This window comes from Varanus komodoensis, unplaced genomic scaffold (assembly GCF_004798865.1).
Source record: "Varanus komodoensis strain SLA01 unplaced genomic scaffold, ASM479886v1 scaffold33, whole genome shotgun sequence".
Classification (NCBI taxonomy): domain Eukaryota; kingdom Metazoa; phylum Chordata; class Lepidosauria; order Squamata; family Varanidae; genus Varanus; species Varanus komodoensis.
The window spans coordinates 8,886,728-8,906,653 of record NW_025335817.1 but is presented as its reverse complement, the minus strand read 5'-3'; the positions used below and the strand labels follow the sequence as shown (position 1 = coordinate 8,906,653).

General features: G+C 47.7%; 1 protein-coding gene across 7 annotated transcripts in view; it reads right to left on the bottom strand.

Moving 5' to 3' along the window:
- ADAMTSL3 (ADAMTS like 3) overlaps nt 1-19,926 on the bottom strand; it is a 245,472-nt gene that overhangs the window by 65,014 nt on the left and 160,532 nt on the right. For 6 of the 7 annotated variants that reach the window (XR_006415544.1, XM_044438722.1, XM_044438720.1 and 3 more), the window contains 4 exons: nt 17,324-17,374; nt 13,786-13,990; nt 13,071-13,218; nt 10,234-10,318 (listed from right to left, as the gene is read on the bottom strand). Coding sequence is in view for 6 of the 7 variants with exons in the window: in XM_044438722.1 (XP_044294657.1) it covers nt 10,234-10,318; nt 13,071-13,218; nt 13,786-13,990; nt 17,324-17,374 (489 nt within the window). In the remaining variant the exon portion in view is untranslated. The remainder of the gene's footprint in view (nt 1-10,233; nt 10,319-13,070; nt 13,219-13,785; nt 13,991-17,323; nt 17,375-19,926) is intronic. The other variant, XM_044438721.1, reaches the window with a different exon arrangement.

Here is a 19,926-nt window from a genome sequence, read left to right as displayed (position 1 = left end):
CATGAAATGGTTGACTGCAGTCATCCAGAGTTTGGGATGCATGGCCATCAGTCTGCTGATGACAGGCAGATCTATTTCTCATTTTCATCTTCATCGGGTGAGGCTTCAGATGTGCTAGATCAGAGCCTGGCGGCAGTACTGGACCGGCTGAGGACTAATAAAGTGATGTCCAATCCAAATGGGGCTGCAGTGCTTTAGTGGCTGGTTCTTCTGACTGCATGAGCTTGTATTCCCCCTGAAGCTGCAGGCTCATAGCTGCAGGGTTCTCCTGGAGCCAGCTGTGTCACTTGAGGCCCAGGTGGCCTCAGCAGCCTGACCCGGCTCCAGTCCCATCTGCACAAGCATAGCCTGGTTTCAGTATTTTATGCCTGGCAACCTCCAAAGCAGATTATCGCAGTGGGTTGTACGTGGGGCTACTTTTCAAGAAAGTTCAAAAGTTGCAGCTTGTGTAACATGCAATGGTCGGAGTGATAGCAGGGGCAAGCAGTTATGAACTGTTAACACAGATTCTGGCCCAACTGCGATAGCCACTTGTATGTTTCTGAGCCTGATTCAAGGTGTTAGTTTTGACATATGGAGACTTGCATGGCTTCAGACCACCAGACCTCATGAAGCACTTCTCTTGGAAGAACCTGCTTTCTCCTGTCTCATCATCTGCTTCATCTTAGGCCTTCCTTCAGATGCAGAAATAGGAAACAAGAGAGAGAGGCGGCGGCTATTCTAGTTATGGAACTCTCTCTCCGCTAAGGCATTTGTTATCATTTCAGGTCCGATTAAGACCTTCTTCTGTCTTTGCACATTTGGCAGCATATGATAAAGTCTTGGGTCCTGGTTTTCTTTTTGTTGATTGTTAAAATCATTTAGATATGTATGCATTGTGTAAACAGTACTATGGGATGTAAAATGTATTTTGAAGGGTTTAAATTTCTATAAACCTCCCAGAGAGCTTTGGCTATTGGACAGTAGAGAAACATAATACAGGCAAATGAAATGAAAAGACCTCAGCTAAAGAGGACCCTCATAAGAACAGGGTATAAAGGCCCCTTGTGGATACTGGGTGCCTTGGGGTGTGGAGAAGAGGTAACACCAAGGGAAGAGAAAAGAAACAACTGCATTCAGCCATCCATCTAGTATGTTCCCTTGAACTTAAATAGTTCGGTGCCTATTTATTCTAAGCTGTCCAGAGAACTTTATGTTATGGAATGATCTACACATGTTTTCAATACATCAGCTGATAGATAAAGAAGCCTTTGGAAACTGTTACTCATCTAAACCTAAAATAATATCCTCCTGCCTTCTGCATGGAGGGTACCATCCTCTCGGCCCCTTCCTCAATAGCTATAAACTCTGAACTGAGAGGTTCGGGGCAACTGATGTACTGAACAAGGCACCAAGGCACGGACTCCACCTCCACCAAGCCTCATGTTGTTTTTTTCCCTAGATGGACATTTTTGGCCATTTGGATCAAGTGCTGGAAAGGAAGCAAGGAGGCAGCTGGGACAGCAGTGGGAACTGATGCAAGCCCTTGATGCCAGCTACCTCCCCTTCCTGCCCCTTGGCACACCCTCGCCCTCCCCCCGCCCGCCAGGCACATTCCCTCCCTTGGGGAGGCATCCGGCACTGTTCCCCCCGTGCCAGCTGCGGGGCGGGGGTTCCGGCAGAGCCTGCGCCAGAAGGCCATGGGGCTGCGCTCTGAATCGTGTTTTGCAATGCCTGCAGCAACACAGACATTTTATAATGCTAAGGGAAAAAAAGGGATGTGCTGACAGCAGTACACCAGCAATTCGGAATTCGCTCCATGTACAGCCTGGCCGAACACATCAGGGAATCCAAAAATACTGTATGATGAATTCTTTTGAAGCTGAGCAGTTTTTGTTTGAATGTCTGAACCACAGAGGGGAAAAAATCATTTGCAAAGAAAAATCAGAGAATTCTAAACATTTTTTCCTTGAGACAGCAGGAAAAAAAATTGAGGTTTTATTATAATTGAGGTTATATTATAATTGAGGTTTTCCTGCAGCATTTTTAGTGTCTGGGACTTAATAGCACCACCAGAGAAAATTTTCTTTTCTTTTTAAAATTAAATGCGAATATGAAATCCTGGGCTGAGCTACATTAAAGGTTTTCACCAGCATTGTAATGGCTGACTCACTGGCGTGTCACAGGATGCACATCCCAAGCTGACATCCTTACACTATTCCTGTCATTTTGTACTGCATTTCTTCTGACCTGTTCCATCAAGACTTTTTCATATGTTTGTCTTTTCCATGATACACCTCTCAGTGTCCTAAACTTACACAACTGCTTGGGGTGGGGTGTGTGATTTTGGTGGCTTTAGAAGGGCAGGTACTCATCATAACAGCCCTCATAGTCATGCCCCCCTCCCCACTCCCAAAATTCAGGCATCTGTGTTGATCCATATCAAGAAACCAGTTCTAAGAGTAGTAGATCTTTTATAAACTGAGCAGAACTTAAATGCCCATTTAGGACCAAATCATTATAAAATACTTTACATTGCATCAGAATCAATATTTTGCTGTTGGAGAAATTCACTTCTCGCCAGCTGCTGTGAAGATTGCTGCTAAGCTCAGAGGCAAGAGAGAAGTGCAAGAGGGCTGGAGTGTTCCATCAGCATCCCTCTGAGCCACAACCAAGCTTTTCTGGGAAGATTTGGGTCCCCTGGGGGTTCAAAGAAATAAAACCCAGCTCCTTCTCCTCTGCCTTACATGGCCTGTTTCTCCAAGCTATATCAAGCAAAAAAGGGGGGGAGGGGCTCTATTTCTTTAAGCTTATTAAAAGAAAATGGGACGTAGAGTCTTTTTATGGAAAGCTTATTGAAAATTGCCCTGTAAATAAAGAAGGCTCTAGTGAGAAACGTTTATAAAAATGAAGCGTTTTCACTATTGTCACATTCTACCGGTAAAAACCTAAAAGGTTTTCCCTCCATGTTTCCTGGCTTAGCTTTGCAAACAGTCTTAACACAAAAAACAAGAGCTATTTTTCTAATTAAAAGTATTTTAAACAGATTTTTGAACACCCGTCCTGTGCAATTCATGCCCCACTTGACCACAGGGCAGAAGGATTTATCTTGGCATGTCTTTGTCAGAGGGCTTTTGAAACACAGCTGGGTTTACTTTTTCCTTATTCGTTATGAACTAAAACTAAGGCGGAGGATCCAATGGACAGCTGAAACTTAAAAAAACAAAAACAAAAACGAATCAGGGTTTGAAATATTCATCATGTAGTGGATTTTGTTTTTATTCAAGTCTAACAAAGATATATACTTTTGTTATTTTTAAAATGGTTGCAATTGATCAGCGGAACCTGAAAAAATGCAGGTTGAAAGCCCAGGAAGGCTGGAAGTAGAACCCAACCTGAATGGAAGGACCAAAAGCAACACTAAGTGCCCTGTAATGCATCTGATTGCCATGTTCAACAAGGACTCATAATGAATTGTAACAGGTGGGGAGGAAGCAATGGGGGCCCCCACAAACTGGGATCAGCCCTGCCAATCCCACTGGTGCCAGCAGAGAGAGAGGGAGAGGGAGAGACTACCATCACAGCGTGCAGTAAGACGCGAACTTGGAGAGATTTCTGATCTAGAGAGAGCCAATTTCTTTCTCTAGTGACCAAACTACTCCTAGTCTCTGCTGAACCTAAGTGTGTCAAATCTGTAAGTGAATTCCACTGCAGCAGCTTCATGTGGGTCTGCTTTTCAACAGCAAGCAGCACACATGAGCAGAATCAAGAGCACCTGCTTAGAAAGCAGTTTCAGGTTTGAGCCAGACGCTGGTCTCCACCTGATTACACTCACATGCCAAGATCAACTGGACAGAGGAAGAAAAATACAAGCGACATCAAGCCACATCCTATACCTCTTGGTTTTAGTGTTCTAAATGTGTAGAAAGAACCGACCTCACTAAATGTTTAGAGAAGGAATACTGACCTCATTTGAGTTTTCTGGCAGTTCTACTTTAAAGAATGCAAATAACTGGGTACAAATGTTGTGTGGGTGTGCCGAGGAATCTCGGGTGGCCAGTTGTCCCAAGTCAGTGATTCCCTGCGGACAGAAATTTCTATTTCTCTGAGCTTCTAACTTTTCCAAAGCTCAATTCACCCAGGGTCGTTAACTTAGTTTATCTCAAACACTGATTTTTTAAAAAGTTTACATGAAAGTTTTTTCTACATATTTGACCCAATACTTATTGTATACAATTTTGCCTAGTATTTTTTCAGGTAATACCCTACATGTAATGTGTTTTTGAATATTATTTTTACAATATATGCATTTTTCCTAGAAAACTCCATTGCAAAATTCAGATGATGAAACTTTTGAAGATAATTGAGTGTGTTGGGACAATGCAGCAACCTAATGCAATTGGGACAATGCAATTAACCTGTAGTTAATCAAGAGCAGGAACAACATGTTTCATACTCCTTCTTGTAGGAGGATCCCAGGAAGAGGGACTGCAGCCCAGGGGATGCTAGGCTCATCTTACGGAGCTGCCTTGGTTGCTGGGGCTTCCTGAAAGGGGACAGGTCAGCTGTGCCAGGCAAGTATAGGAGGCATACATCAGACAGAGTAAAATAGTCACAATTAAATTGGGACTTATGGACTGGGGCGCACGGCCGAGCCGGGGGCCAGCTGATGCCACTCCCGCGGCCATCGCTGGGCCACCCCGGGCATGGAGGATGCCAGGGCCACGCCAGGCCCTCCGCCGACGGCGCGGAGGAGGGCGCCGCCATCTTCCCGCCAGACAGGTTTCCGCGCCCCTCCCTGCTCCCTCCCCCCACCAGCACCGGTGAGAGCAACGCCGGATTGGGGTGGGGCGCGCGCCGGCTTAACCCGCTGGATGTGGCCTGGGGCTGGGCGGCCTCTGGCCGGCGGCCGAAGGGCGATGGCCAAAGTGGGGTGCCACCATTTGTGGCCGTTCGTGGCCATGTGGGGCTGGGCTGGCGGGGGACTAGGTTGGTGGGGGGAAGTTTAATTTTGTATTGGGGTGGAAACGGGGAGTTTTTGATTGTTTTTAAAGTTTTATTGTATTTTAATTTGTTTTTATGGAGTCGTCCCTGGCCATGTCAACGGTTGAGTTTCCTGGGGAGCGCGTGGGCGCCGCCATTGGCGTGGTCTTGGGCAATGGGCATTACAGTGGTGGGGGCTTAACGTGTCCCCGTAGAAGAAGGAGGGACAGATGGCTGACACCTGTCCCTCCTTCTGGTTCTACCCCCAGCCAGAGGGTGCCAGGGAATCTTGTCAACTGCCCCTTGGGCCTGGCGGTGCTGCTGCTCAATGCCAGGTTGGTCCACAATAAGTCTTCCCTCATCCATGACTTGATTGTGGATGAGGGGGCCGACCTGGCTTGCATAACGGAGACCTGGGCGGGGGGGGGATGTCACCCTCTCTCAAATGTGCCCACCCGGGTATCCGGTTCAGCACCATTCAAGCATGGAGGGGAGGGGAGGGGAGGGAGGTCACTTTGGTTTACTGAGCTTCCATTTCCCTTGCGGGACTTCCGGTCCCTTCGAGGCCAGGGCTGGAGTGTCCCTACTTGGTGTTGGGCGACCGAGACAGATTGGGGATTCTGTTGGTGTACCGTGCACCCTTCTGCCCAACAGTCTCCCTGCCTGAGCTGACGGAGATCATCTCGGACCTGGTGTTGAGGACCCTCAGGATGTTGGTCCTGGGGGACTTCAATCTCTACGCCGAGACTGGTCTGACCGGGGCGGCTCAGGACTTCATGGCCTCCATGACGGCCATGGGGCTGTCTCAACATGTCACTGGCCCAACCCATGAACGTGGACACACTCTGGACCTGGTTTTCTCGACGGGGCAGGAAGAGGGTAGTCTGAGGGTGAGGAATTTATGTCTGACACCCCTGTCATGGTCAGATCACTTCCTGGTGAGGTTTGAGCTTGAGAGCGGCCTCTTCCTCTGTAAGGGTGTGGACCCGATCGTGTAGGTCCACCCCCGGAGCCGGATGGATTCCTGAAGGCCCTGGGGGAGTTTCCAGCTGACAAGACTGGTGCTCTTGTTGAGGCTCTGGTCGAACTGTGGAACGGGGAGATGACCAGGGCTGTTGACACGATTGCTCCTAAGCGTCCTCTCCCGCCGGGCAGAGCCCACTCTTCCCCCTGGTATACACCTGAATTGCGGGCGATGAAGCAGGCTGGGAGACGGCTAGAGCGAAGGTGGAGGAAATCACGGGATGAATCTGACCAAACACACTTAAGAGTCCATTATCGGGCCTATGCTGTTGTGGTGAGGGCGGCGAAAAAGAAATTCTTTTCTGTTTCCATTGCCTCCTCAAAATGCCGTCCGGCGGAGTTTTTTCGAGTGGTACAAGGCCTGGTTTGTCCAGGTCCTAAGAAAGATCTGGTTCCACCCTCGAAGGCCCGCTGTGACAACTTTGCCAAGCATTTCAGGAAGAAAATCGCTCAGATTCGTCACGAGCTAGACTCTACTAGTGACTCAGAGGTTTCTGGGGAGATACCAATGCTGCCGTCTGGTCCAAAATTAATGGATGAATTTCAGTTATTGCGGCCCGATGATGTGGACAAGGTGCTTGGACAAGTACGTCCCACCACTTGCCTATTGGATCCTTGCCCGTCTTGGTTAATAAATAACTCCAAGCACGGGATTGGGATCTGGATCTTGGAAGTGGTTAACGCTTCTCTGAGGGAGGGTTGGGTACCTGCCCCTTTAAAGGAGGCAGTAGTCCGACCGGTCCTGAAGAAAGTGTCACTGGATCCAGAGATGGCCACTAATTATAGACCAGTGGCCAACATCCTGTTTTTGGGCAAGGTGTTGGAGCAGGTGGTGGCGGGACAACTCCAAGCTCTCTTGGATGAAACTGATTATCTGGACCCATTTCAGTCCAGCTTCAGACCCGGGTACGGTACTGAATCTGCCTTGGTCGCCCTGTACGATGACCTGTGCAGGGAGAAGGACAGGGGGAGTGCATCCCTGTTGGTTCTTCTGGACCTCTCAGTGGCTTTTGATACCATCGACCATGGTATCCTTCTGGATAGGCTAGCGGGATTGGGGGTCGGAGGCACTGCTTTGCAGTGGTTCCACTCCTATCTCAATGACCAATTCCAGAAGGTGGTGCTGGGGGACTATGGCTCTGCACCATGGCAGCTATGCCATGGAGTACCGCAGGGGTCCATTTTGTCCCCTTTGCTGTTCAACATCTACATGAAACCGCTGGGAGAGGTCATCAGGAGGTGTGGGCTGCGGAATCATCAGTATGCTGATGATACCCAGCTCTACTTCTCATTTTCCACCAATCCAGGTGAGGCAGTGGCTGTGCTGAACTGGTGCCTGGCCGAGGTAATGGGCTGGATGAGGGCCAATAAACTGAAGCTCAATCTAGACAAGACGGAGGTCCTGTTGGTTGGTGGATCGGGCTTCGGTGAGGGTGAATTGAACCTAGTCCTGAATGGGGTTGCACTCCCTCTTAGGGACAAGGTCCACAGCTTGGGAGTGCTCCTCGACCCAGAGCTTTCACTGGAAGCTCAGGTGACAACAGTGGCGAGGAGCGCTTTCCTTCAGCTTCGGCTGATCCATCAGCTGCGCCCCTACCTGGAGTACGAATGCCTGGCGACAGTGACACATGCGTTGGCGACTTCCAGTCTTGACTTCTGTAATGCGCTCTACGTGGGGCTACCCTTGAAGACGGTCCGGATACTTCAATTGGTTCAAAATAGAGCTGCCAGGCTGCTGACGGGGACTGGGCGTTATGTTCACATGACTCCAGTCCTCCGTCAGCTTCACTGGCTTCCCATTGAAGTCCGGGCCCAATTCAAGGTGTTGGTGATGACCTATAAATCCCTAAATGGCTTGGGTCCTGGTTACCTGAAGGAGCGCTTACGTCCATATATGCCCGCCCGCCCCCTGAGATCTGCAGGACAGGCTCTTCTCCGGGAGCCCTCCGTGAAGGAAATTAGGAGGGTAAGTACTCGGAGGAGGGCTTTCTCTGTGGTGGCGCCCAATCTATGGAATGTGCTCCCCAGAGAGGTCTGCCTGGCACTGTCGTTATTTGTTTTTCGGTGCCAGGTGAAGACCTTTTTATTCAAACGTCATTTTAACTGTTAATACTATTTATTTTTTATTCTTCGTCCAGGGTGACTTATTTTATATTGCTAACTTGTTTTATATTATTTATTGTATAATATTTTAATTGATAGATTTGTGGGCCCCCCGAGGCTTTGGCGAATGGGGCAGCATAGAAATTTGCTAAATAAATAAATAAATTGGTCAGGTCATAATACAGCAGGATAGGTAAGAGCAAGAGAGCTTGCCATTGGTTTTGCCATGGCACAAAGTGATCAGGACCATGGATAATTCCTATTAGTTTTGGTTAGCTGAGCTAGACAAAGTTTTTGTCCCAGCAAAGGATTGTACTAAGTTTGTACTAAGTTTCAGCAGTTCCAGGTCTGCTGAATGTTGACTATAATTCTGAAAGTGCCCATTGCTGTTTCTGTGATAACTTGTCATTGTAGGACTGATGGATAGGAGAAGTTTCAGGAGAGTCAGAGATGGAAACATAGAACATAGAAACAGAGCGAGTCAGAAGGGGTCTCCTGGGCCATCTAGTCTGACCCCCAGCTCTAGCCAGCTCCGCTCACGACATGCCCACCATGTGCATGTCCAGCCTATCCTTGGACACCCTCACTGATGGGGCTTCAACCATCTCCCGTGGAAGCCCATTCCATACCCTCGGACCCTAAATGTCAGAAAGTACTTCCTGACATCCGATGGGAAGGCAACGTTGTCAGGCCTGGAAAGTACAGAACAAGATGCTAAGAGATCCTCGTGATGTGTCATGGGTCACCTCACATCTGAAACACCTGATTCCTTCTCAGTGTGATGCTGGGCATCAGGAGCACAAGACATGTCAAATTCCAAACCACGGATTTGCATTATGTCTGAACCTGCACTCTTCCAGTAAGGAGTGGAAGAGCAGCTTGCAACAATTTTTTAAACAAGGAATCCAGAAGAAACAACACAAAACTACCCCAAAGACCTGTAATTTAAAAATGAGGATGCAACTGGTCTATGACGAGCAAGATATGCAGCCACTAAAACCTCAACCTCAACCTGCATGGGAAAGGTGTGTCTTGGTTGGCTGGTGGCAAATAGGGAGCGGAGGAGTCAAATGGATTTCCACAGCTTAGATGCAGCCATAGAGAAGGGCTGCTCTTGCTTTTTGACCAGTCCTTGCTTAACCACTGCTGAGATACAAAGACAAGGCTCCCCAACAGAAGTCAGGGGGGATGGAGCCTGCTATGGGATGAGCTGGTCCTTAAGAGATTCTGGGCCATTTAGGGCTTTAAAGAGAGTCACCAACAGTTTGAAATGATTGTGCCTGAAAAAATGGAAAACAGCCACAACTGTTGTAAGACACTCCTACAAAAAACCACTCAGTAATGTTCTAGGTAGCTCTTTACCAATGAAAGGCAGAGTTATGTAAAAGCACTGTAGTAACGTAATCTGGATGTAACTAATCCATGTGTCACTTTGGCTGGCCAACATTCCCAAATATGAGTATAGCTGGTGTAGTAGCCAAAGTCAGACAAAAGAATCCCTGGCATAGTGACCTTGTCCAAGGGATATGATACTTGACCACTGAAACGTCCCATCAATTCTAAAGCAGTCAACCTACTAAAGGGAGGAGGAGGGAGAAACTGAGAGTATCTTGATCATACGGGAATAATCACAGAAGTCAGGCACTGTCATGCTTCTTACTTGCATGCATCACAAAGCGGATGCTGGGGCTGCCATTTTATGAGCCATTCTGGAACTCAATTCACCCAGGCCACCCTCTGGTGGAGTGCACGCAATTGCATCATTGGGAAACCTTGATAGGACCTACTGAAACGTGAAATTCCAAAGCTCTCTGGCTCTAGCTGCCTTTGCATCACTCAAGAAGAAATGCTTGGAAGAACCTGAGAACTGAAATGCAGAGACAGATCTAGCCCAATAAAATGTAAATGCCAGATGACTTGGCAGGGAATAGCAGTCTCTGCAGAGTCAGGAAAATGCATCAACAGTCTACGCTTTACCCTTCTCCAACCTGGTGTCCTCCAGATGCATTCGACTGCAATTCCCACCACCCCTTGAAGACATGGTTCATACTCAAGGATGGTGGTAGTTGTAGTCCAAAAAGCACCAGGTTAGGGAATATTGTTATGCTCTGAGAGAGGCAAAGAGAAAGAGAGATGGCAACTCACGTTGGTTCTTCAGAGACTGCCCTGGTCTCCTCCATCTCATGTGCTTGCTTGAACCAAGGGAGCCTTGCTTCAATTGGATTTTTCTCTGGGAAAGGGAAATGGACACCACCGTTAATGCAGTTCCAGCAACAGACAGTCAGAGCATAATCTGCTCCAGTGTTATTGGGTGAACTTCAGTTATTGAAGCCTGAGGATGTGAACACGGTGCTTGGTCAAGTCTGGTCCACCACCTGTGTGCTCAACCCTTGTCCTTCATGGCTGATTTCAAGAACTAGGGAAGGGATTTCTACTTGGGTCCAAAAGGATGTAAGGTCAAAACGGCCTTGAGATAGGGAGTGGTGCCACCCTCTTTACAAGAGGCTGCCTTTGCACCACACTCCTGAAAAAGCCTAACCTAGAGCAAGAGGATGTTAATAGTTATGGGCCAGGGGCCAAAATCCCCCTCGTGGGCAAGGTGCTTGAGCAGGTGGTGGCTGAGCAGCTCTGGAATGAAATGGATTGCCTAGATCCATTTGTCAGGGTTCAAGCTTGGAAGAGAAAGTGCCTTGGTCCCCCTGTGGGATAATCTTTGCTGGGAGAAAACTGGGGAGTGCGACCCTGTTGATACTCCTGGACTTTTCAGTGGCTTCCAGTATCATCAACAGTTTTATCCTTCTGGACAGGCTGGCTGGGCTAGGAGTGGGAAGCACTGCATTGCAGTGGTTCTGCTCCCACCTGACCTGCCCGTTGCAGAAGGTAATGCCGGGAGATGATTGCTCTGTGCCATGGCAGTGATGCTGTGGGTACCGCAGGGCTCCGAAATAGCTCCTGTGCTGCTTTACAACTGCATGAAACCACTGGGCGAGGTTAACCCGAGGATGGGCTGAGGCGACACCATATGCAGATGGCACTCAGCTGCACCTCTCCTTTCCCTCAAGGCCAAGTGAGGCAGCGGCCTCCCTGGATCGGTGTCTGAGCACGGCAGTAGACTGGATGAGGGCCAACGAGCTGAGGCTCAGTCCAGACAAGAAGGGGCTGCCGTCAGTGGGTGGTCCATCTGTCCAGTTGGGGGATGTTCAGCCTGTTCTGGATGGGGCTGCACTCCCCTGAAGGACAAGGTTCGCACTTTGGAGGTGCTTCTGGAGTTGTCCCTTGAGGCACAAGTGGACTTGTGCATGGAACACCTTTTATCGGCTTAAACTGATATACCAGCTCCAACCCTTTCTGGACAGAGAGCGCCTAGCTACATTTATCCATGCCCTGGTAACCTCTTGCTTGGATTACTGCAATGCGCTGTACATGGGGCTGCCTTTAAAAATGGTCCAGAAACTTTAAGTGATCCAGAACAGGGCAACCAGGCTGTTAATGGGATCTGGCTTCTGAAAATACATTATGCCCATCCTTCTCAAGCTGTACTGACTGCCAATTGAAGTCTGGGCCCAATTCAAAGTGCTGGCACTAACATGCAAAGCCTTAACAGCTTGGGGCCGGGTTATCTGAAGGATCGCCTCCTCCCATATATACCTACCTGGACCCAGAGGTGATCTTCAGGGATCCTTTTCCGCAGCCCCCTCCAAGGAAGTGAAGTAGGAGCTACTAGGAGAAGGGCTTTTTGGCTGTGCCATCCCAGCTATGGAATGTGCTCCCCAAAGACACGTGTCTGGTGCCTCCTTTTTTCTTTCTTTTTCATGTTTTGTTTTGGTGCCCAGTGAAAATCTTTTATTTTACCAGCATTTTAAAAGCTTAACCTTTTAACTTTAGTTTTAATATGGCATTTTATTCTGTACTGCTGCAATGCCTTTATGCTGATTCAGTTGGAACTGCTGTGGTTTTTGTTGTTACATGTCAATTTTTGTCGTTTGTGTGTTTTTAACTTTTGTTAACTGCCCAGAGAGCCTCGGCTATTGCTTGGTATAAAAATGAAATATGTAAATAAATGCACCGGCATTGGTCATGATTAGTCACCCCTCCTGTCAGGAACTCTGCACCTTGAACTCAGAACCTCACTTTACCTGGAAAGACTGACAAAAGATCAGCCATACCACGTTTATCCACCAAGGACTCTGAGCTCCCTGCAGGACCTGCTTGAGAATGGAACCTTGTTCTATTAAACTGCCTGGGACTGTGGTGCTCATTCAGGCATCAGAGTCCGGTGCAGAAAGGAAGAAAGGGAGGATGAAACAGCAGAGTCTGCCCTTTGATTGGCCGGCAGTATGAAGCCTCTGAAGGGCCCAAGCTTGGCGCATATACTGAGATCTGGTGTAAACACTTCTTGAAAGTTGGTAAACTGCTCTGTAGACAATGATGATGATTGATACAGTTGCTGCTATTTCAAGTTTATATGATGCAACTGTAAATAGGCAGGCCAATAATGGGATTAAAAGGCAAAGGAATAATAAGGCAAACAAACAGTGCACATATATTCACATTCAAAACACCAACACATGTTTTGCACTCTTCCAAATGCCCTGGTGTACACTCCTGGGGATACACATACCCAAGGTTGGGACTCACAGGTCTATAGGAAATTTGAAGGGCATTCCTGAGCAGTACTCATACTGAGAATACAGTAAAGAAAGGCTTTGCGTGTGCAGAATCCTTGAATCTGATGTTCAAGATGGCCCAACAGAGCCATAGAAATGGGTTGGGGGAGGAACACAGAGAAAGGACTGGACACAGAAAAATATCCCAAAGTACCTAGGTGCTTTTCCACCCAGTCGGTGGTTGGATCCAAGATTTCCTTTCCACCAGTGCAAGGAGTCCTGCCACCAGCAGAGGAAGCCTCTTTGTTTAGGAAAGATGCCTTGCATCAGATCCATGACCTCCCACCCATTGCCTTTAATCACAATTCCAGGTACCTTTGAGCTTGTAACACGGGACTGGCACAAGGCACTCTTCTTTGATGTGCAGCTTGAACTGAGGATTGCAGCCACCTGTGTGCTGACCCCGGTGATCCATGCACAGCACCACTCGGTAACGCAACCCTCGGCCACATGTCACGGTGCACTAAAAGGAAGCAACATGGCAGGGCAAAAAGTTAGGGCGGCCAAACTTGCCAATGAATCTCCAGCAGATTAATCAGCCTTGTGCCTCTCACTGATGAACGGATGAAACAGAAGTAAAGGTACAGATACAGGCTATTCCCCTGAGGCTTTCCTGCCACTGCTTGGATATTTTTTACAACAGAAAAGTGGCTGGTGCTATGGACATACAGTAGACATACCTGGTGAAATCTCACTGTCCATTCACTGGAGAACACTGCCACCACCCTCATGCTGCAAATTCTACTCTTTGGCATGTTTGCCCAATATCTTGAACTCCAAGAAACATTGTAAGGTGCTCTGCAGGGTGCATGAATGTTTGTTCCACCTTGATAATGTTCTAGAAGGCAATCTGTGGCCCTCCAAATAAAGTGCATCAGAGTTGCACCTCCCAAAATCCTTCACCTTTCGCTGCATGGGCAAGAGGGTGGAACCACATGCACAACTCCCCAAACTAATCCCGATATATCCTTATAATATTTGTGTATTCTGAGGACAGAGGCATTTTCCATGACATGAGTTGCTAACTTACCTGTGACCACTCCAAAGCAACCCATTTGGGGCAATGGAAGAGGTTGCACGCTTGCATGATCTTGGGTTTGGGGGCATACATGCATTTCCACTCTTCCACTTGCAAGATTTCTCCGTGCATGGTCTCCTCCACACACACAAAACTCCTCCTCTGAATTCCGCCTCCACATGAAACCGAACACGCAGTCCATGGGTTGTGTTCCCAGCTGGGTGAGAGGATTGAGGGTGGGGAAACACAACAAAATGAGCGAGTCCAAATTTTGTCAAGGTTCTAGATGCAAACTATGATGCCAGTAAGCAAACCTATTAGCAACACTGGAAGCTGCCTTATCCTACGTCAAATCCTTGGCCCATCAAGCCCAGTATCCTTGATACTGACAGGAAGCAACTCTCTCAGGTTTCAGTCTGGATCCTTCCTGCCCTACCTGGAAACGCCAAGGATGCCCCTGGGGCCCTCTGCCCTCTGAGCCACACCTGCTCCCCTTGTTGAACCCCAGAATGTCATGCTGCTTTATCAGATGACTCTGTGAGTTCCCACAAATCCATCCCTTTGAAATCCTTACGGAAAACAGGATAATCTGCAGACTGCATGACTAATAGGTTCCTTCAAAGCCCTCCAATTACATTCTCTTGTATAATGACTTCAAACCAGATTCAGCTGCCCAGAGTCTCAAAATTTTAGAGCCTACGGGAAAAGATTCTGGAGAAAATTTTCTTGCTGGAGAAGGACCACTGAAGACTTGGAATCCAGGGGTCCTTCCAGACCAGACTTTTAGTATACAATAGTCTGCCTCAAATAGAGAATTTTCCAGGGTGTCCAGCAATCTCCATTTTCTTCTGTGCTTTCCCCACTGCTTTTTCCATCACTTTTCTTCCCACAACCCCATCCAACCGTTCTCTTGGCCTGCCTTGCCTCTTTGTCTCATTCCCCACACGCAACACAGCTTCCAGTGCAGTGTCACTCCAACCTGGCAAGATGGCTTGTCAGGAGGGGGGCTTCAAAATCAACCCAGAGCGTGTTGAGCCCTTGGCCATCATGTATTTCACTGGTAATTGGGCAAATCATGCAGTGTGGGGCTGCAGAGAAACAAAGCCATCATATCCTCATGTCTCAATGATCCCCAGATCATGTGTTCTGACTGGCACGACTAGGAGGTGTCCTTCTGGAAGCACCCCAAGATGATGGAAACAGAACTCAAGGCAGGGGCCCAGGACAGGGCCCTGCAGAGGGGCCACACCCTGGCCAGGGTGCACTGACAAGAACCACCTGGACTTCCACCTTGCTTCCTCAGCTGCCTCTCGCTCCAGCCATAGCATATTTGCTCAGAACGGAAAGAGGCCCAAGGAATTTCAGTTTTTTAGCGCTTCAAAATTGCATTTATGCAAGTTTAGCTTTATCATATTCCATTTTGTGAAGACTTCTATGCCTTGAGATGTGATCATATTGAGCTAAAGCAAGACAACCGAGTCCAAATCTGCAGCTAATGAATTGCTTCCAACTGTATTTGCCACTTCCAGTGGGAGGGAGAATCACAGCTGTGAGTTCATGAGCAGATCCAAGCTTCTTCAGATCTGCTCATAGGCTGAATGGCAACTCCAAGGTTTGGCGTCGAGTCAGCCTGCCTTCCCTTCTTCCTACTCTCTAGAGGGAGATTCCCCTCTAAGGATATTTCTGTGGATTCAGGAGTGGAGATGTTTCTTAGGCAGAGGGTCTGGCAGCAAACGGTCTGGGATCTGGACCACTACAATCCTTAGACAAGTTGTAGAATTTCCTCCAAAAAGATACGGGAGTAGCTCTAGCCTTGATGGGCAGTGCAGACATTCATACTCTGCTTCAATTCCAATAGCTTTTTATGAATGTTTGAAGGGTTGGATCTCAAAGGTTTTCATCCCAATTTTTATTTTTATGGCACTGCATTTGGTTTTGGGCACTTATGTTAAGTGCTTCGGAAAAAGTGATGCAAACATACCTGGAATTCACACATTCAGGAATGAATACATGAAACAGACAAATTTGCATTTCCCATCCTCCTCCTGTCTAATTCTAGCAGTCTAATTCTGCATCATGGAACCAGTATTTCACTGTCCATCAGTATGCTGCAGTGATTAGATGGGCAGAAACCAGATTAAACTTGCCACTTCTTTAGTAAGTTCATCAATTGATCTTGGAATCCACCTAAAGTGCAACTGCAGAGCCTCAGGCCTACTCTGGGATTTATCAGACGGGCACACTCCCTTCCCCTAATCCCACCCCTTTCCCTGCCAAACGGTTTGGTGGTTTTCTGGCTTCTGACCATTTCCTTGCATATGTGCCCATGCACACACAAACACACACTTTTAGAGGCTCAAATGCCTCTCCTAAGGCCTAGTTATCAGGACTAATGACAAGTCAAAACATGCTGGTCTATTTGGTACTCTGGCCCTTCTCACTACTAGAATGTAGCTCCTGAGAATTTCTCCAAAACTGAACTGGGCCTTTGACTGAAAGAGATTCAACACCCCTGGCTAAGAGCTGTTGTGAGGATAAAATAGGATAATGTTCTCCTGCTCGAAGGAAGAGCAGGCTACAAGTACCAGTAATTAGATATCTAAACAGTAGCTTCCTGACCCTTGAATCTGCAATCCAAGAGATGCTGGTACTGCTATGGAAACATAACAAAATGCATGTTTTATTCCCAACATGGAGACTCATCTGGATGTTGACCAAAAGAAATGAAAATATACTGCATGCCACAGCCCATTTTTAATCAACATATTTTTCTGCTGGCAAATCAAAGGAAGAAGCAAATATTTAACATTCCAGTCTAAAGCATTTTTTAATATTACAATTGGTAACGGCTCAGGAAAACAGAGGCAAGCCAATTACACCCACTGCACGAGTTGAAATCAGCAAGAGTCTCCCACTTAAAGCCCTTTGTTGGGAGCAGCAGAGGTACTGTAAAGAAGTCAAACACAGAGCAGATGGAGCAGAAACTTATAAATCCAAGGGGGAAAGTTAAATAGCTGCTCCCCAAGTTTCAGGAGGCGAGTCAAGAGCGCTCCTTGCCTGAAATAATTCACATAACTCTCCACTCAGAGTAAATTAATCACATTATACACAAACCAAATGTGAAGCTTACGGTACATCGAGTGTTGACATTTAAACCAAACTAACACGATCAAAACCAGCCAACACAGAGCATACGGCTAATGATTTCTCCATCGCCCCTGATTCATGTGCTCATCTGCGGCACTCCTTTCATTAGCTTAACCTAAAGGAATGATCAGTGTGATATATAACACACTGAAGGATTACACAGTTTTAGAACCAATCGACTACACTGCAGGGACATGGGAAGCCACCTGATATGAGTCAGATGGGGGGTCCATCTAGCCCTGCAGTTTAACACCAGCTGGAAGAGCCCCCAGGCTTCAGGCAGGGGGTTTTCCAGCCCTGCCTGGAGATGCCGGGGACACGGCACGAGACACACCGCACCTTGCCATGACTGGGGTGCTTGTCACAGCCGCTGCCACCCCCCTTGCATGGATGTCATACGTACCGAGGAAGTGGCTGGAAGTGATCGTACGGCATGATCTCTTTAAACCCATCACTGTGAGTAAAGAAGCGGTTGCAAAGTTATTTCCCAGACACCAGATAATTATTTTCTCCATGTTATACAAATTCACTTACACACACACTCCCCCCCCCCGCCCTCACCAGAGTTTTGGGAAACAAAAGGTTATTTGAACCATGTCGTGTGCAGCTGAGGCTTGCTGTACTTTTTACTCTCATGGAAGCACAGGCAGGTCTGAGTCGGATAAGGGCCATGGTGCTCCATTCCCCCTGGAGATCCCCCCCCCCCAAATCTCATCCCCCCCCGTGTGGGGGTTAAAAAAGGGAAAGCTAGTCATTAGACTCAACTGAGGTTTTTCTCCCCTTGGTCAGCCCCGTGAAGCAGCATGTGGGGCAAGAGGCTTCAGGAAACAATTGGGAGGTGGGTTCTCGCTTCCCCCACAGAGCACTGAGGCCTCCGTCTGACTCAGGACAGGGCATGCTAATACAGAGGAAGAAAGACCACCCTCAGCTACACGCTATACAACCAGCATCGAGCACAGCCTGGCCTGAGACAGGCCAGCACAGTTCTCTGCAACAGGTTTCCAGTAAGAGAGTCGAGCTGCCCATACCCTGCAAAGGAATGTGGATGCTTCATATCCACCACCAGGGCCTCTGTGGACTGAGGCTGTGACCAGCTCCCTCACGAAACGGTCCACCTTCCCCATGGTCCCGGTGCCCCTGTGAGGCCACTGCTGTTCCTTCCTCAAAATGCACATTTTCCCCATGAACAACCTTAGCACCCAAATAGTTTTTCCTGCAACTAAGCCTAGGTATGCGTAACTGAAATACATCACGTCTTCCTGTATCATCCTTGCTTTTATTTCTTCTCACCTTCCCTTGTTTGTCTCATTTGGAGCAATTTCCCGATAGTAAGTTCTTGGGGCAGACACCTGGCCTCTCTTTCTTTAACAGCTGTAGGGACGGACATATCTATCAAGCACAATTTTCTACTGGATGCAGGATCTTTCCTACTGCTACTTTTTTTCCCATTTCTGCACCTGACTGTATTTTGTTAGTCTGCACACAAAAAATCCTCAGTTTATACATTTTTAAAATATATGGTTTTGCACAATTTCCTCCCATGTTTGTGCTCACTTTTTCAAAGGAACACGTCTTTCAAGCATTCCCCCCATCATGGAAGTCTTTTGTGCTCATTTCTCCAAATATTATTAGTTTCGAAAATATGTTTTTGGTGCACTCTTTCCCAATGGTATGCATGTTTTGTGTGTGAACTAAACTTTGGAAAAGCACCTATTTCCCACTGGTTCCTGGTTTGTGTTTGTGTTCAGACAGTGTGAACTGGGTAAATGAAATGCAACTGAAATGCAAGCCAGACGACTTTCCCACTTATCCCTGCACAAATCTTTCACATATAAATGTTGCAATATGAGTCCGTAGTACTGCCAGGCCTGTACATACGTATAGGTCTCAGAGCCTTCTTTGAGCACAGAAGGAAAGAGGGATATCCAAACGCTCTGGGCAGCCCTGGGATGAATCGAAGGGGCAGCCTTTGTACCCTGCCTGGTCACTAGGATAGGTTCTCGGCCTGAAACACTACAAGCTGCAGTTCCAGCGACTGATGTGGGCATGCTCACAGGCACCCCTGGCTTGGCCCTGACACCTACGAAAAGGCGTGCTAGCAAAGCAGAACATCTACTCTGTACCACCTGAGCACTGTTTATTGCGCTAATATTAGTGGGAACTGCCAGTGTTGCATGCTTCATACTCCCCCAAAAGCCCCCATCATACTTCCAAAGGATTCTGTAACCTTTATGATCTGTATTCAAATTTTGCCAAATTTTGCCAGAGCAGATCTAGCAAGTTTGGAGCATCTCAGCTGGGATTAAAGGAAACAGGACAGTTTAGTTCTAGGAAATGAAATCTACCCAAACCATTTCCTTTCTTCTTCTTCTTCTTCTTCTTCTTGGATATCTCTCCGGCCCTGCCAGCTGGCATTTTAATGTGAGGTTCTGGGCTAGATACTGTGGTGTTATTTTAAGATACTTGAGCAGAGCCAGGAAACAGCACCAGACGGTCCAACAGCTCGCATGCCTTAAATGTCATTCTGCAATTCAATATGGTCTGTGTATGCTACTGCAGCCTTTAGGAACTTGGCAGCAGGTCCATGTGGTCTTTGCACCACAAGCATCTTTCCTTTGCATCGCACTGGCTTCTTTTATTGAATCCCATACGCCTCACAAAAAATTAAAGCCTAGCAGATCAAACGGAAAGCAATGAATAGGAAACCTTGGCATAAGGTAGGCCAGTGGTTCTGAAACTGAACACTGGGGGCATGCTAGAGTGTCTTGAGAGGAGCTGGAGTGCATCGTGAAATAATAAATAAGCCACCTTCTGGGGTGCGTCCCCTGTTCCGTCCCTTGGTGATGGGAGTCCCACAGGGTGAGTGACCATGGGAGTATGGAAAAGGCACAGCTCACACTTCAGGTGACAGGCTTGGGGAAATCCCGGAAGGACCGGTCTACCTCTGACACTCTGTGACCCAGTCCCATTAATAGGGGACCCCACAGTGCAGCCTTCCCCTACATG